The sequence below is a fragment of the Leptonotus elevatus genome, chromosome 8, assembly GCF_054856555.1.
Source record: "Leptonotus elevatus isolate MCC_2025b chromosome 8, RoL_Lele_1.0, whole genome shotgun sequence".
Lineage (NCBI taxonomy): Eukaryota > Metazoa > Chordata > Actinopteri > Syngnathiformes > Syngnathidae > Leptonotus > Leptonotus elevatus.
Window position 1 is genome coordinate 23,332,265 of NC_141246.1, and position 26,530 is coordinate 23,358,794.

Here is a 26,530-nt window from a genome sequence, read left to right on the forward strand (position 1 = left end):
GTGACTTCTCAACAATTTCAAGGAGAGCAAAAAGGCATGCTGGTGTATGAGCATGTAGATGCGGGTGTTCTGCTGCACACTCTTCTTTTTGTAACGACAATATTTTTTTCATCATAACTGTATCTGCTTTGTTGTCAGGGATGATAATGAATATGAACTTTTAAGCAATAGCCCAAACTTTGATACTTTATGTTTTTAAGTGTGGAATTGGATTTAGCAACTGTTATATTCAGAGCGTGTATATATTTTGTACTTACTGTATGTGCAGATGAATGTAGCGTGAAACTAATTTAGTGGCCCAAACTTTACAAAGCTAGGATTTACTTATAGGTTTTGTCTGTTGAATGCTTAGACAGGCGGGTGCAAAAGTAGGTACACAGCGAATCCTTATCAAACATAATGTCACTTCAATTTACCATAAGGAAAAAAATTAAACAAAAATATACATTCATCATGTCACTAATTAATTTAACTGATATGATACTACTGTTTACCCACTTTTGCACCCCCATATATGCTGCGTGCCTGCTGACTTTCACATATTACTGTATATCAAACTCTATTCCTTGGTATTTTCAAAGGAAATTTTTAAAACAAGACTGAAGTAGAGTGGTGGTACAGAGAAAGCTTTATTTACAGAAAAATGAAAATCTACACAACGCAGGCCACCTGAAAACTATACATACAAAAAGCATTATTTTGATATGAATTATTAAATTGACATTCACAACTAAATCGTTTTACCTACTCAAGACTTGATTTCAAAATGACAGTTCTGAAATACTCAGCAACAGCAAAATGTAAGGATGTGGCAGGTCTAATTGAATAGAAATAGTAGAGTTATGTCATTTTATAAAAAGGTGCACAGCACTCCACTTTGTTTTTGTGACTTACTATTAAATACCTTCAGTAACACTTGATAGAAAGATAGAAAGAAATGAGTTGATAAATCAAAAAAGCCTAAACCAGTCAGGCCCGCATTTTGCATGAACTTCATTAGATATCAATGTCATAGCATATTTACCAAAAAACAAACAAACATGCAAAGAGCTCAGCTTGTGTTTCTTTGAATCCAGAGACAATTTATGCATTTCAGGATCATCTATTTCCACAGTCTGAGCAGATGCTTTGTAGCTCAAAATAGCCTTTCAAAAGCATTACGGCTATTCACGAGCAACCACCTGACACTTGATGATGAAATGTTTTATGTGGAGGATGATTAAGCTCGTGGATGAATGCTCTTGTTGATAAATATGTACACATAACAAAACAATGCCTCCCTGAATTATGGATAATGGGAAAATGCTGACTGCCTTACCGGTTGAATAAATGCTGCTTTATTGCTAAAACACAGTGGTGCTGTCATTTATGGGACACTACATATCAGATTTTCAGAGGAACTGTTATCTTTTTTTAATGTGTGATTCTATCTAGTTGAAGAATGATAGCGTCTCCCTCCACTTTGTCCATTGTTTTGCGGAACTGAAAAAAATGGCACCTGCCATTTACTGCTCGAGTCTCACACCTTGAGACAGAAAGATATTCAGGGGGAAAAAAATGTGAACGGCTCAATTGGTAGAATCATCAACCTCACAATCATCCCTACCTAACAGAAACTGCTATGTAATAGGATTTACTGTAGCATCATTGATGAGTCAAGATGTGCAAAAACCTTATGATTTCATCAAAAAAATAAAAAAAATAAATTTTTACAAGAATATGTTTGAGTGATTTTCAAATTTAATTAATGAGTTAGTGTGCAAATGTCTAAACCAGAAAAAAATGGAGCAGCCCAACATATCATAATGCCTGCAATGTGCAATTCTACAGGCACTGGGCTGTATGGGAAAATATTTCATTATAAGAAGGTCCGCCAATAGATTACTGTGCTTTAGTGACTCTGAGATGGGCAAATTAATTGCAATAGAAATAGCTGCAGTAAACAGGTGTTCAAAGAGGGAAAACTTCATCCATCCTTGGCTGGTGGTCCGAATAGGAGAGGAAGGCACAGGCTCAGCCGCATCAATCCCTCTGCCGTGTGGACTGCGGAGGGTTGGCCTAGAAACCGGTGGACTGGACGCTGGGGATTGGGTAGAACTTGGAAATGCGACTCTGCGCGGACGGGTTAAGGCACTCGGACTCGCCGCTCATCTTAAAAAACATTTCCTGTTCCTGCAACTTCCTGGCAAACTCTTCTTCCAGGGCCTGTGGGGCACAAGAGAAAACAACGTCAATCTTCTGCATGTCAATACATGTCGCAAACTGTACATTTTGGGAACCTGTACAATGATGTATATCACTATCAAATGGATTTCTCAATTTACACTCATTTTATAAATACTGCTTTAGCCTAGTAGTAAGACTATTTATAATTATTACCCATAAAGTACCTAAGTGCAACACCATGTTTAGATTCACATTTCTTATTTAATTTCTTTCTTAGAATTTTGTTTGTTCTTTGTTTCGTCTTGGTTGAACGTGTTTTAATTTAACTGAGACCAGCGTGCTATAGAAAGTGGCAGTAATGCACCAAAACTATTTGCCAACTGCCAAAAGCAAGAAGAAGAAGGAGGAGTAGTCATGGCGACTAATATGTTACATATCGCTAGTTTAGCATGCAGAATACACCATAATAGGGTCAGACCGATATTGGGCATTTTGATGAATAGCGGTATCGGCCTTTTAAAAAAATATGACGGCCGATAAAAGGTAAATCTAAAACCATTTTAAAACTCGGGGAACTATTTTTAATTTTAACTTTATAAGAGATGCTGCTGACCCTGGAAACCTTTTATTTTTGGTCGACATTAAAACAAAGAAATGTGAAAGTTTAAGATTTCTGATATTTTTTTAATTTTTGTATTGTCTAAGATTAAAAAAAATACTTCTACATTTTGAAAAGTCTCAAAAAGTGTTCAATTAACATGCTTTAAGATATTACAACAAAGTAAATATTAGCATTTGTATTCAATTTTTTTTTGATGCAATACCCAAACCCCCCTTCCTTTTATTTTTTAACTGAAAATGAATATTGGCTTCAAATACCGGTTATCGGTATCGGCCCTGAAAAAAACATATGGGTCTATCTCTACACCACAACAAACATCTACTAATTACATTACCAAAAGGCCCAATAACCGACAATATGAGGCAGGATTCTATTTCAGGTAAGCCATTTTAAGCCAAAAAGAAAACCTTTTTCAGAGTTAGGAGCGCAAGTTCCGAATCCAACCAGAACTCGTTGGCTGCCGTCAAGGAAAGGGGATATTGGGTGCCACTCCCAGCTATAATTCAAATATATACAGGTTGCAACTGCGTATGGGTTGCAGGACCAGCCAAACTACTAAAAAAGTGTGACATATAGTGCAAAAAATATGGTAATACAAGCGCATATGTATAAATACTGATTCTGTGACAATTTTTCTCACAAGATTGCTAAACATTTCCTGTAAATTTCCCATTTCCTAGCTTGAATGCAGCATCTAGAAAGCATTCACAGCACTTACTCACATTTTTCTAATAAAATTTAATTCAATCAGAGATCTCCCTTGTGCGTCTGTCAAAAAAAATGATGTGCCTTGCAAAAAAAAGGTCCACTTTTTGTTTCATCTGTCCAAATGGTTATCAACCACCCAGACGCTTTGTGGCTTGTCAACATGGAGGATGGAAAATTCCAGTCTTGTTTTTGTGCTTGATTTTCAACAGTGGTGTCCTCCTTGGTTATCTCCCATGAAGTCCACTTTGGCTGAAATGACGTGGTGCAAGATGATAGTGATGTACCTTGATCTTGGAATTCACCTTTTCAAGAGTCTGTTCTAGGATCTTTTGTTATCATTGGAATGATTTCTAAACTTGTTGGGGAAGAAAATGCATTGCAAAACTGAAGTGCTGTCAATACTGCACTTTGCAATGTTATAAAACTTGGGGCCCACAGATTTTTTTGTTGATCGATCCGGTGTCAAGTGTTACCTTCTTTCTGGGTCGTAGCTTCTCTCTCCATTCTTTCAGCTCCACGCTATGCTCCTCATCCAGCTCCTTCAGCTTCTGCGTCTCATGTTCGATCAGCAGATGACACTTCTCGTTCTGTGAACGCAGCACACGGGCGCTGTCAATGTATGTTGCGTGAATATTGGCAGCGGTAACAAGCGTTTACAATACGCACTTGCAACTGCTGCAGCTCTCGGATGTTGGCGTCACACTGCAGCTGTAAATCTCGCATCTGGTTTTCATGTTTCTGATGCTGGTGGAGTCGCTCGTTCTTCTGTCTCTTTTCTTCTTGAATTGCAAACTGAAAAAGACATTTTAAGGAGTCATATTATGGACAATTTGAATTCATTGTGTTCTTTATTTGTTTTGTTTAAGTACAAGTTGTTGAGTGTCTGGAGAGCCTACCCACTCAAGTGTGAGGTTAAGCAACCAAATATACATATTAGGGGTGTCAAAATGTGTGTGTTAATTTTGAGTTCATTTAAATTCCTGTAGTGCCACTATTATGTTTTTTTTCTTAACGCGCGATTAATGACCGCCCCTTACTTGGAAAGCCTGTACTGGGACTTCCAGGAATGACAATAATACAGTTTAGTCCACATTGTTGTTACCTGTTTGACCTTCTCTCTCTCCTGCTCCGGGGTGATAGCTGCACCGGTGATGCGAAGACTTTTCTTGAACATGGCCATGCGAGTCTTGGCCTCACTGCGCTGAATCTTTGGCAGTCTGGCTCTTTCCTGAGTCTGCTTGTTTTTCATCTCCTCAATGAGCCGCTGGTTGTAGCGCTGCATTTGCTCCATCTCCTGCAGGGGAAGAAATCAAAAATGGAGACAAAGAAACATTTGCATGTAGACTCATGAACAATATAGAGCAGGGTTCACCAATTCCGGTCCCAGAGGTCCGGAGTCCTGCAGGTTTTTAGATGTTTCCGCCTACCAACACACTAGTGCTGTCACCAATGACTTTTTTAAAAAACAGAGTCTCCTATCGATTATTCCATCAATTAATCGATTCCTGAAAATCGCTTCATAGTCCAACATATGAAAAAATCCAATTTGATCCAAATATTAAATGATAAACGGAGTGCACTGAAATAGCGCTTTAGATTCATCATATGTTTACTAAGCCTGACATATTTGCTTTTCTTATTCAAACATATTGAGTTGTCGAAGCCTACACTGCCTGTTGATGCAGCCGCACGGAAAGGTTTTTCAAATAACTTACTTTATGCTCCAGGATCCCGCGCCGTCACCCTGATGTTTTTCTTTGGTTCCATCCCATTTGAAATCCAATAACGTCATGAGTACTCGCTTATTGTAGCTTCGTACTTGAACTAGCTAATGGTATTGCGAAGTGAGTTCATTTCTAAGGTCCTCCAACGTCCGCGTTTGCAAACTCCCTTGCGTCTGTTGTTAAGTGCATTGTGGCCAACTGGGTCAATTTGGCTCGGTTATTGCAAACTTATAGTAAATGCTGGATGGCTCAGCCTGCACGCTACTTGGAGTGAAAAAATAATTTTTTTTTTTGGAGGAGTCAGAGCTGTATCGCTAGTCTTGCGCTAATGTTTAACATAGTAGATACCGCCTTCCTGATGCTGACGCACGTAGGGCCGCCATTTTACATGTGTTTGAATTCATTAGAACTCTTTTATTTATTTAGCAATTTTGACGCGGATTGTTTTGTTACAAACTTCAGACATGTAGTGATGCTAATATTCTCCCATTTTAGTCTAAAGAGACTACGAACCCTAAGAAGCATCTTAGTTAGTAGTGTTTTGGTGAATGCTGGTCTGTCCATCAGCAAGTGTCTGAGTGGAAACACGAAATATTGGTTCCGGCAACTTCCAGTTGCCGCAAATATGTTTTTTATTATAGTATTAAAATAGCTTCGAATTTTTGTGGTCGACCCAACCGACTTGGTCGACTTTTTCCCCAGCCCTAAAACACACCTGATACTAAAGATCAGAAAGGTTATCAGGCATGCTGATGAGCTGATTATATGAATCAGGTGTGCTAGTAGGCGGAAACATCTAAAACCTGTAGGGCTCCGGAGCTTGAGGACCGGAATTGGTGAACCCTGATACAAAGGGACATTAAGTTCACTTATTAACTCATTTGCTCCCAAAAACGTATGAATTTGTTCTATTTTAAATATTACCATGGTCCTAAAGACATATTTATACCTTAAAAAAAAAAAGTTTTAATGCTAGAGCATACAGAAGGCTTTGATGCAGCCTCTGAACTGAAGAGAACGCTTGAGGCAAAGGTAGTTATTATTACAATTATTACAGGTAGTTAAAACAGCCGGGAGCGAAGGGGGTTGCTTCAGTGAAAATGGATGGGAGTGAATGAGTGAAAGTTAAGGGTGAGTGTTTTTTTAATTTAATTATTATTATTTTTTATTTTTTTACGTCAACAGTGGTAAACTTCTTTTTACACTTGAGTGGAAAGATTGCTAGTTTTACACCATTTTGCATTTCCCCCCATTTTAACAAATTGAAATGTGCTCCAGTCCCGAAAAACACAATATAATTGTCATAGCCATGCACGTGCAACCTGTGTTACCTTGACTTACAAGTCAAGTGAAGACTGTATTTCTTTTAATCTAATTCTTAATATGAACACATTGGTGGAAAATCAGTGCTTTGAAATGCACAGCGCGGATCTCAGGTTCCGCTATAACGTAAACGTTGAGTCATTACTTGCAGGTGGGACAATGAGGCACACCTTTTCATGTCTTTTCAGCAGCTGGTGTCTTTGCATGAAGTACTGGTCTTTCAGCTGCTGCTTGAACAGCTGGTGCTTCTCCTGCAGATGACGCTCTTCCAGCTCCCACATGGCAGCCTCCCTTGCTGTGTGCAGACAGACACAAACGTGTAAAGGTCGGAGCAAAAAAAAAGAAAGAAAAGAAAGAAAAGAAATGCACTAAAGACCGATTTGCAGTTTGAAAATCGTATCTGATATCAGATGTCAGCTGCAATAGTGAACGGCAATAATGTGGTTTGCCCTCCTATTTACCCCAAGTTAACTGGGATAGACTACAGCTTCCTTGGAACTTGCACAGAATAAGTAGCTAAGAAAATAGATGAAGGCTTTAGGTGCTCGTGTGCAGCCACCACCAAGGAGATTTGAAGCCGTGAAGTCACCTTTACTCCCTGTGAAAGTGCATGTCGTAATTCCAGACTCCCAACTTTCTCAAAAGTGTTTTTGTGTGCAGAGTAAGTCCCATGCGTGCTTAATGTGCAATAACAAAATGCTGTTCACTAATCAAAGTGGGAGGGGCGCCACCCGGTTAGCAGGAATTTGGTTACAGAGGTCCAGTCTTCTTCCATAGAGAGGGATTACTGCTTATCTAACTGAAGGAGAATGCCACGCTGAATGCCAGAAGTCACAGTAAATGTGGGAAAAGCGCTCCTGCGGTCTGTACAAGAAATACTGTAACTGAATGAACAAAATAAAACCACTTACACATTCCCAACATTTGGTAGAATTATAAAGTACGTTTTTGGAAACAACTGACATAGTTAGAAAACAAAAGACCTATTGTCTTTTCATGAAGTAACTATGAAAACCCCCCAAGATCTTCCTTCTTCCATTTGGTTCTGGCACAAAAACCACACAAGCAGACACACTTATCATTACCTCGAAGAAGCTGCTGCTTGTGGTTGAGGCAGTCTCTCTCGATGGTGGCCAGCTCATGTTTGTGTTGCTGGATAATTTTCTTCAGAGCACTGTCAAGATCCTGCTGCTGCTTCTGAAGAAACTCTTGCTCCTACGTGATGGTATTTTAGATTAGATTGGATTCAACTTTATTGTCATTGTCACAAGTACAAGCAACGAAACGAAGATTGCATCCAAACAGAAGTGCTTTAAGCAGTATAAAACAATCTCAGTAAATATTGGTCTTATTGCTGCCATGCTCTGAGTGTAGCCCTCCAGTTGAAAACGCCAATGATTCTTAAAAAGGATTAAAAAAAGAAAAAAAAAAGAATAGAAAATAAACCTACATCTGGATGAGACACCAATGATTTTGTAATCTACAATGCCTATACATCCATACAGAAAGAAAAGACGGTTTAAGCTGACATTAAAGGTGCCAATAGATGCGCTCATATTATTCCCGTTCTTAAAGTTCTTCATTGGCTCCCAGTTTCTCTTTGAATAAATGTTAAAATTCTTGTACTGACTTTTACAGTGTTGCATGGTCAAGCTCCCTCGTATATCAGAGACTTGTGCCCTCACATGCCCTCCCAGGGGCTCAGATCGTTGGATCAAAACCTGCTTATGGTCCCTCGTACTCAATTTAAGACCCGTGGTGATCGTTCATTCCAGGCTGTTGTTCCGAAGCTCTGGACTGACCTCCCGCTGTCTATATGTTTGCTCGATTCCGTTGATGCTTTTAAGAGCCAATTTAAAGGGGATGTAGCTCGGGATTTTAAGCCTTTCCACAGTTAACTATAGGCATATAATGATAAAATCTTACCTTTAACACCATGGCAATGTCATTTCTTATGATTATTTTGCTGCCGATTAATGCGGAAAATAAACACCCGGTTCAGTAAAACCCCGCCTCTCCACGTGTGGTTGCCGCGTCCCTCTTGTCCTAAACCGGCTGCTGCGCCCACAAAACTCTGGAGCGCCGTGTTCGCACACTCCTCTGAGTGGCATCGGTGAGAGCGGCCAGCCCTTGCAGTACAACTGCCTCTTTTTAAATGTTCCAATCTTCAATAAACATTTGAAGCAAAACGGCTCCTCTGTCGCAATAAATCATTGTGGAAGAGGAGGAGAGGGAGGAGGAAAAAAAACACAATCTGGGACCCGCGACCTTCTGCTTTCAGGGTGAGCGCGCTAACCACAAACACCATTCGTTCAAATTAGGTTCAATGGCGCAAACATTTTACTTGTAGTTTACACAAGTATCAGCCACGGAACCTTTCTGGGAATTTAAGATGGCCAATTGTCATTGCACTTTGGCATTGCAAATGTGAAGGATAATTGATTGATTTGAATTCATTTGGACAGAATGTTTACTGATAAAGGCTACTTTTATCACTATCCTCCAAGCGTGGAGGTCTCAGAAAAAGTAGGCATGTGTTAAGTCCGCACACGTGGCGCGGGGGTGGGTTCGCACCTGATGACGTCATAGAGTGAGCACCCGCTCGTTTTCTCGGGTTGGGAGGGGCTGGCGCTTGGAGAGCAGAATGACCTAGAATTTCTCATCGAGGGGCAAATGGAGGAAAACACCACTTCGGTGATGTTTTTGGTGAGGAATTAGCATTTTAAGATAAAAAAACCCATAAAAGCTCAAATTTTTTGATTTTTCACGTTACTGTCCCTTTAAGACATATTTGTTTTGCCAAGCTTTCTGAAATCCTGCTAATTATGGGCAGTCTTTTTGGCCTTTATTTTGTGTTCTTTTTTGTATTTGTATTTCATTGTTTTTATCTGTGTGATTAATTTTACTTATGAAGCACTTTGTAACCTTTTTGTATGTAAAAGGTGCTAAATACAATTTACTTACTTAACAATAACCACTAAACCACTGCATTCTGACCTACATGGTTTGTATAATACACAATAACTATAGAACGCTAACACAATGTTTGCCGATTGACAGCCTCCCAAAGAATTTTCTGCAAGAAATCAATCATCTACTAAATTCAAATTGAAAACTGAGATTAAGTAATCGTGGTGTTCTGTGCATGCACACACAAGCTAACAAGCCCATCTTAAAGCCACAACTGAATGTTTTCTCATTTCCAATGAGAAAGCATTCAAAAGAAAATGTACACAGGTGAGTTCACTTACATCCTGTACAGGAGCGTTACACAGGGTACAGGAGGATAACTGAAAGGACTGAATCATAACATGGACCACTCCCTGTGGATCAAAGTTCTGTGTTACACTCCTACACATTGCACTATGCACTCCACACAGGTCACCACTCACCACTGTCCCTGACAGAGCAAACGTGTAAGCGGAAAATTTAGAGGAGGGAAAAACTAGTTATATTATCAACATCATATTTTGCATGCAAACGGTTCACTTAAGAGTTGAGAAGAAACAAGGCTGAAAGTTAACAGTCCACCACAAATTGCACGCTCATTACCTCCTCTGGGGGTGCTTCAATTATATCCTTTTTAATACGCTTCATAATAGCATTTCTCACATGCTTTGGAGTGAGTCTCACTTCCTGTTTGGCCAGGAAGGGATGTAGAGAAATAATAACACAAAAGGTGTGGAAAGGGACAAAAGACTCCAATATGATGTGTTTATTATTATGTTCAGAAATTAAAAGGAACCCCGACTGTAATGACAAGTTTGCTCGATATTATTTATTTGGTTGTTACTAACATAACTATGAGTTTCACCTTTCAAAAATCATTTCCAGTTTAATACATTTTGTAGAAACTTTAATTGGACGTACACCGCCATTGTTATTTGCGTCGCAACGCATTCAGTGCATGGTGATGTAGAATGGCGGCTGGCTCTCTGCCGAGCAATGTGAAACGCCTACAAAGAAAGCATGTTAAGCCTTGTAGCATTCCTGAAGAAACAACATGCGATCGGGAGAGTCACCCACCCCCTGGGCTTGCTCTCGTCATTCACCAGACTCATTCAAGAGTTTTTATCGTCCCTTTAGGAACGCTAAGGAGGCTTACCTTGCTTTATTTATACGCATTTCAAATTGCTCAGCAGAGAGCCAGCCGCCATTCTATGTCACTACGCACTGAATGCGTTGCGACGTAAATAACAATGCCGCCGTACGTCCAAATAAAGTTTCTACAAAACGTATTGACCTGGAAATGATTTTTGAAAAATTTATCTCATAGTTATGTTAGTAACAACCAAATAAATAATATGGAGCAAACTTGTCATTACAGTCGGGATTCCTTTTAAAACATTTGATATTACAATACACTAGATATTGTATACGAGTAAATTTCATTCTGTGACCACACTCGTATCTCAAATGATCTTTTCCTATTGAAATAAATTGAAATGCCTTTCATCCGTTCCAGCACCACCAAAACAATTTTTTACAAGAAATATCGCACTCCGTATTATACCGTCTTAATTGTTATTGTACTGACCTCCTTTTTCCGGTTTTTCAGCATGTTCTGATACTTTGACAACTCTTTGTCCTGCTCAGATTTGATGCGTTTGGCCTCATCCCTCAGTCGGTTGGTGTGTTCTTGTTCCAACCTCTCGATGGTCTGTTTCTGCTGCCTCTCTAGGTTTTCTACCTCCTGGTCATACTGACGCTTCTTACTCTGGAAGCACAAAAGACTAGTATGAAAATAAATCAAATGGAATAAGAAATCATGCAAAATACAGTGGCTGTCAATCATCTACGCTTTTCAGTGAGTCTCTTGTGCTTAAAGAAAAAAAAATCTCTTAAAATGATCCCTTTATTTTAACATATTTCAAGCCGTTATTTAAACAAACCTTTTTTGGCCCTTACTTTTTTGCATCCACATCACAACACAGTAGTACAAAATATGTACAACAACTTAAAATATACAAAAATATCAATAAAAAACAGTTATTGTATAACAATTTGATTAAGTGCAGGTTGATTGGTCATGCCAGCACCACACCCTGCAGGCATGGCCAATCAACAAGGTTAAGGACAGTTAACACTTTATAGTCGCTAAAATGTGCACGGCAGAGCAAGTGGGTACAACATAAAGCAATGTCCAAGTTAAACCACGCATGTGCCACTACAGAATAGGAATGCAAGACCTGTGTTTTTTTCACATCACAAAAACCTGAAACTTGAAAAATACCAAAACAGTATATAGATGAATGCCAAACTGCAAGTATTCTGGGGTTCACCGTAAAAACCCCTACAAAAAAAGATCACCTACAAAAAAAAGATGATATTGCGGGGGAGTGAAAGATGAATCGGGATACACAGCAGGAACTCACTGTGGTCTCCTGCTCAAAGCGGCGGTAAATCTGCTCTTTCTGCTGGTGTAGCTTATTGCTGAGCTGCTGCTGGGCCCTCTGCTCCTCCTTCTGCAGGAGACGTAACTCCCTTAGTTCCTGGCGTCTGGCAACGTGGAGGATGATAGGAGTGAAGTGAGAAAAAAAAGACAGATATATTAAAAACATATTTACTATTGTTTGGTTTAGTAGGAAAGGTTTTTTTTTTTTTAAAGCAAATTTTACTTCTACAGTATGTGACTAAAAGCTGATTTATACCTCAGGAATCTCATTTCCTCATTCTTTGTGTCATTGTCAGTAATGATCTTTGATGTAGTCACACTAACTTCCACCCCATCCACAATGAATTTGCGTGTCTTTTTCATTGTCTTTTTCTGACGCTTTGTCTCCTGGGAGAACAGGATAGGAATAATCACGGCTTTATTTAACAGTTTGCAACTTTTTGACAAAGTTTGATCATCCAAGAGTCTTACAATAAATACATATATGAATATCAATGATATGTGGTACCTGAATGGAAACTGATCCAGGCTCTTTTGTTTTAGATAGGAAGCTTGAGATGGAGAGATTCAGGTCCACACTACTATTATCTGCAGTTGAGCTCCTACCAGAGTCTGAATTGTCATCTTTAGCCTGGTCTGGAAGAATCTTCTCATCTTCTGTATTCATCTTTACTATAGGCTTCTCTTCATCTTGACTTGGTGAAGTCACCTTAACATGGTTATGCGAGTCGTCTTCTGCTTGTGTGATTGATTCATCTGGAGTAATCTTTTTTTTCTCTGGAGAAGCTGCATCCTTTGGAATCTCTGTAGTAGCCTCCGGACTGGCGGGAACCTCAGCGGTGTCAACTTCCTTTTCGTTTTCAAATGCTATCTCAAGTTGCTCCATTTGCTTTGCAGGTGGGATTGGCAAGGCCTTGGTAGCTTCTACCTCCTCTGGAACTTTTTGCTTTTCCCCAACATGGTTCGCTATGGGGATCTCACTGGGTGTAGTGAAGGGCAGTTGTGGTTCACTCTTCTCAGGGACAGATTCCAAGATGGTGGGGGAGAGTGGAATCTTCTCATCCTCCGAACTGGCAACACTGACATCAGAGGGAGCACGTTTATGGCCCTGCAGCAGAAGTAGATAGAATTGTTTTTACAAATTAGCACTTATTTTTAGAACCCACTTGACGTGAAACAATCCGCTTTACTGATGTTTCTGAGATACAATTATTTAATCCAGCATCCATTCATGAGCAAATTAATTTCAATTTCCTATCATGCTTTGAGAATTGATTATACTCTTTATAATCCCTCAAGGAGAAATCCAGGACATACAATTACACACCATACAGAGAAACAAATCACACGGATGTCAGAAAGGGTGTACAGTAACGGGGGTGTTCAGTGCCTTGCCCAAGGGCAGCTCAACAGACGCCCGGGAGCAGATTAAGACGTCTTCAACAATTAGTAGCCATCCTTACATTTTTGTCCGCAGTTGGACCGTGAGCTCCTGATTCCAAAGTTGTAACAGATGTTCTACTGCCACCCCAAATGATTAGCAGGGTATGTTTTTATTTAATTTCTCAGCCAACTGTTCCATAGTAGAACACATATTTGCAGTTAGTACTCTGCAAATGTGTGCCCATCATTTCCTAATTGTGCAAGAAACTAAACAAAGACGAATGCAGTTACACACCATATTTGGTTCGGTTTCTTCTTCCTCCTCCTCTTCCTCTTTGTGTTCTTCAATCTCCTCAGTCACCTCAGCTTTGGCTTCAGCTATTATTTCCCTCAGAGGCTTGCTGTCCGTCACATTGGACACAAATGAATGCTGCATAAAAGACCAAGATAAAATAAAATAAAAAATATGCAACTCTACAGTCTGTCATAGGGATATTTATTTTTTAAATTGACAATATGGATAATATTGTAGTTGCAGTGTTGTATACCTGCATTGTTTCATACTGGGAAGTGTTTTTAATATTTTGGTTTAATTGGTTTACTTTGTTACAAGAGAGAGGTAAAATTGTTGAAACCCCGCAGTATGGTGCAGTACAGTAGTCCATAGTGATAAACATAACGTCATAACTCTCTGACAGTGCAAATCAAATTTGAACTTTGCTTTGTAAAAGCAAAATTTCAACACTTCTCTTTAAAACTGGAAACTTAGTATAGTACTGATTCAGTACTACTTTACATTTTACATTTCTGATAGTATACTGCACAATTAAAGTTAAAACCACACTGAATGTTTGACTCACAAATTATTACATTCAATCTTGTCTTGTTTCTTATTTCACTTACACTGATCCGACCTGTGTAATTTTTTATACAACAAATAGCATACCACCATCAAACTGTAGTGTGAATGGCTTGACTGCCTCTCCTTTTTGGGCTTACAAATCTGCTAACAAGTAAGTACATGGAACTTCTTCAAAATCAAATCCTTTGTTGTGACTGTGATTCTGTATTTTAAAACCCCCAGAGCCTTCCTCCAAAGCGCCTAGCACTGTAAAAATATTTCCCGTCTTATCTATGTATGCATGAATGTATCCTGATTGGCGACCATTTCTCTGTAAGCATGTACAGTAGCTGTAATTTGGCAAACAAGTTCAACCAATGGAAAAATAAAAGCCCTCTCTGCTGATGTCTGCTCCAACATAAAGGAAGAAATATCTTTCCAGCATCTACACTAGGAGTGTTAGAAAATATCGATTCAGCAATATATCGCAATATTACAGCACGCAATTCTCGAATAGATTCAATATGCGGCCGAATCGATTTTTAAACATCAATTTTTTTATGGAAATATTCAACAAAACGTCTTCCTTAGGGTTAGGATTCACACATTAAGCATGGAAGAATGTTATATTAATGGAACATTAAGCCTTAATATTTCATTTCAGTGCTGTTCAAACATGAAACCGACTGCAACCTGTTTGTTAAATGCAGTGGCTCAGTTATAAGCCTGAATTTTCTGATAAATAAATACATTTTCATTCAAATCTTACAGTGTACATGTAAAAGTTTACTGATTTGTATTTTCTAAATTTGAGTAAAAATAAATAAATAATCGCAATAATCAATTTATAGATTCGTATTGGGATTAATTGGTATTGAATCGAATCGTGACCTATGAATCGTGATATGAATCGAATCGCCATGTACTAGGCAATTCACACCCCTAATATACGGACTGGACTGGGCTTGAAAGTCGTTAGGTAAACCAATGTCACCTCTGACTTACTGCTTATTACTGAATTGTAGGTGGTGAAGAAACATGGAAGTAGTTTTCATGTACGAATTTTATCATTTTCTGTGACAAAGTTGTAACTGGGAGAAATAGAAAGAAGTTATGAGTGTGTTCATTTGGGGGGCACCTGCAAAAGTCGTGCTGCACTCCATCTGTTGTCCACATTTTTGTCCAGACAACGCTTTAGGAAATCATTGAATTCTGGGGACCTAAAAGAGTCAACATCAAATAGACAATTGTTAGTCCAACTACAAGTTCAACAGTACAACAGCAAATCACAAAGATCCCAAATAGCAGGTGCTAAATTACATGTTCACTAACTAACATTGCAATTCTAAAAGGGGGTTTTGCGCTTTATGTAGCACTGCTAGTTTCCACCATGAAACCTTTGGGAGAGCACTGCAAGTGCAAAATGAACTCAACTCAACTTTATATATAGAGCACTTAAAAAAGAAAAAACACAGCTGAAACAAAGTGCAGGACATAAATAGACTAGAACAAAAATTACACATAAAACCAAAGCATTGCCTCAGGGAATGTAGGTTCATCCCATGCTGAAAAAGCAGAAGCGGGCAATGGCACATTGAATTGAGGGATAAATCCAAGGCATGTCTGAGGAAGCAGCCAAGTCTCTGTGGGACAAAAGAGGTGATGCTCCCTGTTTTCCAGCATTTTTTTCCCATCGTATTTGTTTAAGAGTAGCATCACAACCATAATGATCAAAGAAAGGAACGCTTTAAATCTCTTGTCCTTCTCAATCCTTTCTCTCACTCATTCTCCATATTGCCTCCAGCAAACGCGCAGAGGGGGACGGGAATGTTTGAAGGGGCGTAGTTCCTCACAGCAGTAGGACAGCATCAATCAGAAACAAAGAAAAAAGTCCAGAGCGTAGACACTCTCTGCCAGGATTATATCACAACTAAAACGTTGTAGTAACGCAACCAATTTAGCACAACACAATTAGAATACTATAAATAAATAAAAAAAAGTGGGAAGAGGAACGTTGGAGGACCTGCTGTGACGGGCTGCTGCCGCACAATGCCTCTTTGATCAACTTGTCAAAAAACAAAGTTGCAAGTGATGGAATTTCAAGTGTCAGTAGTAGTGAAACAAACACACTAAGATACAGAAAATAAATCCATTGTCATGCCTATTTTTTAGGGAAGCCAGCAATCGCATACAAATTACAAGCAAGCCATATTTTGTTTGATTGAAATCATCTCGTGACAATTAAATGTAGGTGTCCATCCTGCATCACATTGTCTAAAACGTAGCACGACCAAAAAACTGACCAGCACCAATTGACACAATGTACTGAAATAACCCAGATGTAAGAAACGCAAAGATGCTTCAAACAAAAGGTGCTCTGTCCTGAGTACCATGAAATAAAAGCTGGAATTCTGAACTTTTTGAACCCAAATGTCTTTAGAAGACAAGAAAAACAAAGAAATTGACCTTGCCATAAAAAATAAAAAAAAACTTTTGGAGGGGACCTTATGTGCCACATAATATAAAATCAATCTGACTGATATTTAAAGCTGTTCTCTGTAAAAATGTGGCCAAAATATCTTTACCAGGGTTTTTCCTGTGTACAAAATTCAGAGGCGGCCACCTCCACCTTATTTGCTCGCCACCTCTAGTCTGAGTGACGGATAATGAATGAATGCTTTAACATGACAATAGTCATATTCTTATTGGAACTATTATTCTTATTATTGAAACATGGAATTATTATATGTTGCCTGTAAAAAAAATGAAAGTGAATGAAAAACAATCTATTCCACTTTTTTCCCCGACCGATACGCAACTTGTGAGTAATCATTGCTACTGATACCAAATACCGATACCACTAGTAAATAAAATTCCCCACCCATGAATGAAAGATGATTTTAAAGAAAGACCTATATATCCCAATACATTGTTTTTCCTTAAAATTGCATGAAGTTAATGGCAACTTTGTATTCATATAATTTCAAATTTTTTGTCCCTGATCGTAAAACGGCCGCAGGAGGATATCGGTCACCGCTGTGAGTACCGATACCTTAAAATAAGGCAGGTATTGGCACCGATACAGATACCATGCAATGGTAGTCACCCATCATAGTCAGGATGATACCACCTCTGCTTCAATTTGAGCCAGGAAAAACTGTTTACAATAGCCTTTTTATTTGACCATTTAAGACTGAAACCTCTTCTAATTAGTAGATTAATTAGCTGTTTACAATGGCTATTCCTGCAAGCCTCTGACCAATAGTTTTCAGATGGAATTCTGGTTTGAATTTCCCGCCATTTGTCTGCAGATGTGAAGTCAAGTATGCATTGTGTATGTGAAGAAGGGTGTGTGCAGTTTCATTTTTCGTCAACAGGTGGCAGGAGCGATTCAAAATAGAATTTTCTGCATTCAGTTGCTTTAAAGATAGATGCTCAACATTCAACAATTTTCTCCACCCGAGGCAACAGTAGGGGAATTTTAAAAAAATATATATATATATATCGGTCATTGCACTCCAAATCTCACAGTAAGACAGGAGCAAAGATGAACAATATAGAGCGGGCAATGTTGTATGTACATTTAAAGAATTCTTCTCACAGCTTAGTTTTTCTGCATTTGGTCATGTGACGTTCGCAATTTGAGCCGCAATTGGTCGTTATCTGAGCACTGAGTAACTGTGATGTCAACAAAAACGGGTGGATTTTGCTGCTGCTCATATTCCACTAACACAATTGTTTGTTTGTTTTTTTCTCCTTGTTTTGGTTAGTTTGACTAGTTTCTTTTTTTATGTTTGTTTGTATTGTAGACTGAAGTAGATGTAGATTCATAGGTGGGACTGTACATGTGTTGTTAAATGAATGTATTAGGCTATGGGTGTATGTTTACATGTATTAATTCATATAGCACGTGTATGTAAGCTTCTATATATTTATGCATGTAAGAGAAGAACGGAAGTTGTTATGTCATTTACTTAATGGGAAGAGGTGGGAGTATATAAGGTTTTTCTTCTAACTCCTTTTCGTATATTAATTGTTTTATATTCACTGTTTTCTTTTGATACTTCTATTCTTTCTTTGATTATTGTCACCTATTTATGTATGAAATAATGCTGAAAATATTGAAAATAAACATTTCAATCAATCAATCAATCAATCAATCAATCAATCAATCAATCAATCAATCAATCAATCTTAATCAGAATAGCATACCATGTTTAGACTAGTGGGGCTGCATAGAACATATTGTTATGAAAATTTTGCGGTTGACGTCCCCTTTAACTTTAATTGACAGAATTTCATGCTGTTACTCACCAGCGTGATGGCTGCATCAGCGTTGGAGGGTCCGACTTGGCAATTTTCAGAAGGACTCTCATAGGGTTCATCTCATGATTTGGTGGTTCAATTTGTGCCAGCTCAATCAGGGTGACCCCAAGTGACCAGATGTCGGCTTTGTAGTCGTATGGACGGTCCTTAGATGTCTCACACATGACTACTTCAGGGGCCATCCTGCAACGGAACAGGTTGCATCGAGAAATAAGTTGTGAAAAAATTATTTGGAGTAATACATTTTTCTGTTCCTCAGAATTAGCACACACACATTTTTTTTATGACAGAACTCTTAAAAAGAAGAAGAAGAAAAACACTCACCAATATGGTGTCCCAATGAATGAGTCTCTCCTCTGCAGCGTTTTGGTGTTTCTAGCAGAAACACCAAAGTCAGCTGGAATTAAAAATCAAACCAGATCTGAGCCACAGGAAATCTACATTAATTATACAAATTTAAGTGTAGTCATAAAGTCAGAAAAAAACGCTAAAATGAAAAGCTATACCTTTACCTTTCGCACGCATGCACACAAATGTACACACTGATGCACTTGGTGAAACTGAATTGACATGTATGGGTTACAATGAGTATAAACATCCATCCATCTATCCATTTTCTTAACCCCTTGTCCCCACATTCCCTGGTTATTCCTCAATTTGTTTTATGGAATAAAGTTGACAATCTCATGACAAATACAATATCTTTCTGTTGAATAACATTAACTCATCAAGTTTGTATTACTCAAGGGAAATACATTTGCACAGTGAGTTATCTGATCTTTTTCTAGCTAGCTCTGGGGAAACCCCTACACTGTATATTCGGATGAATTGATTAACTTGGCAACAAAAAGACAAATTAGTATTTGTGTGTGTCTAACAAAGGAGTTGGAAAAGAGTATTTCCTTGGTAGATTCTGAGACTTGTTATTTATATAAAAGGTAGAATCTGAGCCAAGTTGCCAACTATGCTTTTATATTTAATATTTAACTCTTTTATTACATTTGATTACAGTATTTAATAATGTTAGGAATAATGTCTACAAATATCTGTGAACCATTTTTATTGGAAGAATGGAAACTTTGGCTATGCATAGTAAAATGACCGTAATAGTATACTGACCCCGGATTAGTCATGTGAACACACGCAGTACTATACAGAATGTATGCATGGTGGTACCATTGCACACTACTGTGCTACTTCCAGAATTTTAATCCCATACACTAAGAAAAATATCTGGAGATTACTGCCAAGCGCACAAATAAAAAAGCATTTGACTATCAAAGTACTATTGATTATGAATTTGTACCTTTTCAAATTAAAAAGAACGCATGACTACAATATAGAAATATGATATTACATAGGCAAATTGGGCATCGTTTTCTATGGGTATTTTGCAGGAATGTTTGATTGATGAAAACACTCTCCTTGATAACATGACAAGATTTTACAAACCCTTACCCAATTTAACATCGCCGTCTAGAGTAAGCAGGATGTTGCCAGCCTTAAGGTCTCTGTGGATGATTTTAATGTCATGGAGGTAGACAAGGGCTTGTAAAGTCTGCCGGCACACCACCTTAATCTGTGGTTCTGTCAGTGGTCTCTCCAGTTCTGTGAGAGTGATGGATACAAACAAATACAAATAGCAACAATTAAAGAGATTAAATAATTAAAGGTTGCAGAGATAAAGTTGTTTGTAATGCATGCTGGCGAAAACTTCAGTAAAAAATATGGACTTACCTAACATAACAGCATCTACAGCCCCTCCTGCACAGAACTCAATGAGAATCTACCAACATTGATGAAACAAATATTGAAGTTATTTTTTTAGTGAATCATTGCTGACTGATTATCATTACCATGCATCAACTAAACAAGAACCATGCAATATAAAGCTGATCATTCAAGTTGTACAATAAATCCCTGGGCTTTTCCAGTTCTGATGTATGGCACTGGATGTTGCTCATACTAGGGTAACAGTGCCACACTTGGAGGCAGCATGTGCATTTAACATTGAATGTAAATAATCCGTAAAAACTACTGGCTTGTCTCAGAGAATCTCAGCATAAACTCTGCCTACATGAATAAATGAAGGACTCTGAGGGCTTAAAAGCCATTTACAATCTTTCAATATGGCTGTTGCTGTAAGAGGATTGGCCCAGTTGGGGCTACATTGTGGAAACAGTTTCACAGTGCTACTAGCTAGGCCTCTTATGATAGGCCTTAGGCCTTCTGCTGTAAATAGGATTACAGTTTCTATGGACACAGGTCCTAAAGTAATGGGAATGTGGCGAGGTGGAGATTCTGGAGCATATTTTCTATTGAGCGTAAAAAAAGGCTAGTCCTTTTACATAGTGCACTGCTAAACCAAAGCTTGTCTTTTGAGGAAGGTGCAAATTTGTTATTTTGTACAAGCAATATTGGGGGGAAAAAACACACAAATCACTGATATGAAGAAAGGAAGAAAGGCTGTGCTGTGGTTTAACCACTGAGAAAAGCAATTTTGTTTGATGTGTTCATCGAGGAACTAGTTTTATAGTTATACACATTTTGTATTCAAAATCAATTGTGTAAGCACAAAAGACATGCCCAAAATTTTCACTGAGGTTTACAGACATTCCAAGATTTGAGAGGAATTTATTAGAACTGATCTACTTATAGTAACAAAGCCCATACACAACTCAAAATGACTCGAGAATCAAAACAATCTTGGCTGTTTAACATACAGCCATTGTGCGTTTTTCTGTAGGCGAGCAGTTGTTTTAGTGGCTGAATTGTTGTACAATGGCTCCCACAGAGTAGCGGCATCATTCATGGGCTGGGACTGTGGTTTCCTCCCAAACTTGTTTGTTTGACATACAATATGTGAATGTACAAGTAAGTAATAATGTTTTTCCGTTAAGGTTTAAGGTAGCCAAGGATGGAACTTCTAGCAAAATGATAATAACAATACTATAACACAAACACAACAAAACTATGTGACAGAAGCTGTGTAGCCTGGCACAGCGGATACATATGATAAAAGGTTATCCCCATTTACTCTGGGGACACAACATGTGTTAAGAGTTTCAGCAGCAGTGGCCAAGTGGTTAATATTGTCGCCTTGCCAAAGAGTGCACCGTGCTTAAGTAACGTTCTGCTCCACTAAAAGTATGCGTTTGTGTCTACCACTGCGATGGGTCAAATTTTATGTATGTGCGCATACGTAATTCTTCTTTGCATGATCAAGTGTCATTTAAGTCAAGATAACTATCAACATGTGACCTCGGTCACTTGATAGCGATTGTTCAGAGGAAACTAGCCCATACAAGATAAAGCACACTAAAAATAAGTAGTCATCTAATCGTTCAAGTTAATAATGAGCTAACTGTATTATGACTGTTAAGGGTTCACTGTCAGCAATTAAACATAAAATGTATTCCTTAGTTGAAAAGGCATACTTTCCATTTTCGATATTCCTCTATAGGACTTAAGTACCATGAAAGATAGTATTTTATCATTTAGCAATAGCGTCTTTACGTATGTGTGTGTGCATGTGTAATAATTGCCATTGATCAGACACACCATTTACTCATTTAGGGACATATGTCAGGTGTCACCAACGGGGTCCCGTAGGGCTGGAGGATTATGGGAAAAATAATCACGATTATTTTTGATTAAGATTAAAATCTTGTGTATCAAATTGGTAGCTTTCGTATTAATCAGTACCCAAGTAGTTCTCAGTAGCCGGAGATAGATGGAGACTTTTTAGTTATTCCGGTTGAAATCATTCCAAATGAAGATCTGTAGCCACCTGTTTACACGTGGCGTGATCCATTCCGATCTGCCGTTTACATGCACCCCCTCCCTTTTATCAGATCAGCCCCACAGCAGCCGTCAGACGCGCGGACATCGATCACATGATTTGATCGATGTCCGATTAACCAAGATGGAGTTGTGATAGTTTGAACTTTAAACGCTTTTATTGAAGCAACATCTTGATTAAAAACTCATTCCAAGTACTTTAAAACAAGTGCACCACTTGCAGATGAGCTTTTGGCAAGATGCCACCATTTTATTGGGTGGAAATTACACTTCACGAGTCATGACGTATTTACAAGACAAGCAAGCGCATACAGCCTGGCCATTCCAATTGAACTGTTTTCATGCACATTGATAGGAATGAGAATCGGCATAACCCATCCCCATCAATCGCAAGCAAATTTTGATCCAATTGAGCCTCATCGGGTCAGAATATTTAGAATGGCGTGTTTACATGAATCATTTTGAATCAGATCAAGCTTTTATTCCAATTAAATGTGTCCATGTAAACATGGCTAATTTTAAAAAGGTTGGTTAGAGTACACTGATTGTGGTTTGGTTGCAATACAAATCAGCATACATTTGCTCCATAATTACATTTGGTAACACTAGAGGGAAACAATGTACAAAAATAGAGCCTTGTTAAAAAATAAAGTCCAATATTGACAGAGATATAATAAACCTGTATGATGATTAACAGTTTAAAGCTATTTAATTTGTCTTGTGAACTTTGGCCCTGACATTTAATAAGCAAGTAAGAGATTGTCTTATTCTGTGAATGCCTTTCAACATATTGCAATATTCAAGCAGTGTGAACTGCTATATTGGGGAAAACAAAACATGACTTAAATGGCACTGGTTTACAAATAAACATGTTTTGCAGCATTTTGCAAAGCAGCAATATCCATTCAGGAAGTATGAGCTCAGCATACAGTTACTCACCCAGAGTCTGCCCTCAAAATAGAAAGCATCAAGCAGCTTGACGATATTTTGGTGATCACATGAGGCCAGGATGTCAATCTCTACCATGTAGTCCTCCAACTCTTCTTCAGTCTTTGTGTCAATAACTTTGGCAGCAGCAAGGATACCTGTCTGTTTGTTCTGAGCCTGTAGAATACAAATTGATGGTTATGAAACTTAGGAAAATGAAGTATTATGAATTTGATCAGTTGGGGTGTTGCTTTTAGGTAATGATCCAGAACGAGCATCTTCAAATGGCAAACCGAGTGAACGTATCGTGCAATTGTTTTTCAATAAAGCTTAAGTATGTGCACCATCGCACAGTGTTTTTTACTCCCCAGGCCGCTGTCACATACTGTGTACGTGGCTATATTCAGTGTTAAAGTAGACCCTGTGTTGTGATCACCTGACCATAATGAGACAAACAAACCATTTGTTCACTGGAGGAGATTTGCAGGATAATGAGCGGGGCCCGTTTCAAAGTTAGCAAAGTTGACTTATAAAAAACACGTTTCAAGAATTAAAGGACAGACTGCACTTTTCTATTCTTTCGGAAGCCGTCTCAAAACCGTTGTGTCTCATGTTTCTTCAATAGTAAACGGGAACATTAAGCAGCACTTCTAAACGTAGTGCAAACTTTTCAGGTGCGTCCAAATGGGATGAAGAAGGACACGCTGGAGGGACTATGCTTCCCAGCTGGCTTGGGAACACCTTGGGATCTCCCAGGAGGAGCTGGACAGAATCGGGGATTCCCTGCTTCATGCCTGCCCCCGCAACCCAACCTCGGATAAGTGGAAGAGAATGAATGAATGAATCGATGTTCAATTGAAAACAACACCTCCTGCTCCTTTTATTTTGTGGCAAAAAGCCCACGGAACAACACGCACTTCGAACTTGGTGCTTGTGTTATGGCAAATTTACCGGCCAGGTGCTACTTAAAGATTGAAAGCAGTGTCACAATAGCAATAGGTCTGATTTTCATTAGTATGGAGGACACAACAATTTAGTGTTACAACTAGTTAGGCAACACAATGTAGTTTTACTTTTACTTTACTGAATAGTTATGTCCTATGGCTGCTTCCTTAAGGTACGGCAAATAAGATTGTGTCCTGCCTACCTTTTAACAAAATGCAACCAACTTTATGACTGTAAGTACTAGGGGTGTGTTAAAAAAAATCAATACGGCAATATATCGTTGTGGGCCTCTTTACAATACACGTATCGATACGCTGGTGGGCTAATTAAACGCTGGGGGAAAGCCTGTTTGACTCATTTAGCCATTTTGAGCAGTAAGAAGATAATACTTTGTCTATAATTAATGTGATAACTTCATTCTATATCTATCTCTCTATCATCCATCTCTCTATCCATCCATCTATCTATCCATCGCTGTTACACGCCATCTCTGAGTGGGACTAGATTGCATTTTAGCTACACGAAAGTCCACCATGTGTATCACTACATGTATGGTGTTTAATGTAACATTCTTGTTTCCAGTTATTGTAAATTCATCAGTTAATCATAAAACTGTATTGTGCTCTCTGTTGGTCTTGGATGTAGTATGTTTGGTCACTTGTCACAAAGTCATTGTGGAATAAGACATGTAACAAGGTAAAAATCTTGACTTAGAAAGACTACTTGTATGTTTTCTTGATTTCCCCCAAAAATTCTGTGTTGCATAAAAGGTGCACGACGGATATGTATGGAATGAAACAGACTCTTGTGAACTGGTATTTATCTGGCATTAAAAGTAATCCAAACTGACAAAATTCTTGCAGATTCAATGAATTTTCCTGATTGTTCTCTTCTTTGTCTATCTCCACAGAAAACAAACACTCTCAACTAATCACTTAGGGTACATTTTGGACTCAGTCACTATTATGCAACACAGAAGTTTTGACATAAATACAATCGTACTTTTCTAAATTGGAGAACCATTTATAACACCTGATGAATATACACATACAAGGTAAAAGATATCCAAAAATAACATTGGGTGGTTTGCTGCTATTAGCAGACAGTGTGAGAACAGCTCTACATTGATGAGAATAGCCAATTATGTGGAATTAGAAGGTCCTCAGCAGTCAGATTTGACACAGTTCTATCACAAGGTTGTTAGTGTCTCGCTTTTATAAATGATGGGTGGCTCTCAGCTGACACTTGGTGGTACAGTTACAGAAACTGATCTACATTTTAAAATAACACTAAGAGTTTGAGAGGCTTACCTTGAACACTTTTCCAAAGGCTCCATCTCCCAATTCACCAATAATGGTCCATATTTCCTCCGGGTTTTCATCTCTTCGGACATGCTCATATTGTTTCTTCTTCTTCTCAGACCCCAATTTAAATATTTTACGGAAGTTAAAGAATGACATATTAAAGCATAGGTGATTCACTTGGAAATTGGTGAAAACAATGAGAGTTGAATCTCTTCCTTTCGTGGCACCATGTATAAAGCAGAGAAGTGCCGTCAAGTCTGATTACCACCACAGCTTTGATACGAGTCCAAAACCTAGCTTAGCCTATGACTCTCGAATGACCAGTCCAGATAATTCTGTGCTCTTTTGTACATCGTGGGCCACTTGGGTCATACAAATGGTGTAGATTCTCCTGGACTTGCCCTGGCATCAGAAATCCACCCGAACAATACCATTCATTTTATGCTAAAGGGTGTACCTACTCTGAGCGACCCATGGCCCCGTGGGTTTCCTTCCTCAACCAAAACAGAAACAGAGTAAAGCGACTGTCCTTCCAAGTAGTTCCGACGAGTGAAAATATTAAAAACTTTTGACATAAAGTCCGTTTACGTTCTCGAAATCACGTACTTCTAAATTAGCGAAAACATTCATCCTCCCTCGGTATGGGTTTGGTTTGGTAATCTAGCGGATTTAGTATCAATGCGCGTCCACGCGTGCGCGCGACGTCGTGTGTCTTTCTTTTACTTCACGCTCTTGTTGATAGTTGGCGCGGACAACTATCAAGTCTTTTGCTGCCCTCGTCTACAATAAAGAGCAACGAAACAGACCATTGTGGAGAAAAGGGTTGTTGACGTTATAACAGCAGTATTCGGGAGAGTGCTGAGTGACACTGTTGTGTTCGGCATGTGGCATTGTTTCCTTTGTACTCAGTGTGTGGAGACATAACTACAAGTCCCAGGCACCATCAGCATTCTTCGAAGGCGCGTTGTTTGAACTGTTTTTTTCCCCCAAGCGTAAATTATACGAATTCATGCCACCTCTTAAAGTACAGTAATACATATACACATATAAATATAGTCCATTAAC

General features: G+C 38.7%; 2 protein-coding genes across 3 annotated transcripts in view; one reads left to right on the top strand and one right to left on the bottom strand.

The window, feature by feature from the left end:
* LOC147170261 (uncharacterized) overlaps positions 1-1,349 on the top strand; it is a 30,817-nt gene extending 29,468 nt beyond the window's left edge. Inside the window, exon 51 of the mRNA XM_086081791.1 lies at positions 1-1,349. Coding sequence (XP_085937917.1) covers positions 1-50 — 50 coding nt within the window. The 3' untranslated portion in view covers positions 51-1,349.
* Positions 611-26,348, bottom strand: LOC147170262 (STE20-like serine/threonine-protein kinase). Of its 2 annotated transcripts, XM_086081792.1 has the most exons (19): positions 25,472-26,348; positions 23,229-23,393; positions 20,226-20,274; positions 19,947-20,096; positions 18,813-18,885; positions 18,477-18,671; positions 15,301-15,382; positions 13,617-13,751; positions 12,447-13,046; positions 12,195-12,325; positions 11,919-12,042; positions 11,081-11,260; positions 9,795-9,866; positions 7,629-7,758; positions 6,714-6,838; positions 4,599-4,790; positions 4,163-4,288; positions 3,970-4,083; positions 611-2,205 (listed from the first exon to the last, which is right to left on the bottom strand). In XM_086081792.1, the coding sequence occupies exons 1-19, from the start codon at positions 25,619-25,621 to the stop codon at positions 2,059-2,061; spliced, it is 2,940 nt and encodes a 979-aa protein (XP_085937918.1). In that variant the 5' UTR covers positions 25,622-26,348; the 3' UTR covers positions 611-2,058. The 2 variants fall into 2 exon arrangements, with proteins under 2 accessions (XP_085937918.1, XP_085937919.1); XM_086081793.1 differs by lacking the exon at positions 9,795-9,866.
* Between the last annotated feature and the right edge of the window lie 182 nt (positions 26,349-26,530).

Bases quoted from the DNA above. Each gene is read 5' to 3' on its own strand.
- LOC147170262 (XM_086081792.1), bottom strand. From the start codon at position 25,621: ATGTCATTCTTTAACTTCCGTAAAATATTTAAATTGGGGTCTGAGAAG. The intron at 18,886-19,946 runs GTAAGGGTTTGT...TTTTAATTCCAG, and splicing joins AGACGGCGATGTTAAATTGG to CTGACTTTGGTGTTTCTGCT. The intron at 4,289-4,598 runs GTAACAACAATG...TGTCTTTTTCAG, and splicing joins AGAGAGAGAAGGTCAAACAG to TTTGCAATTCAAGAAGAAAA.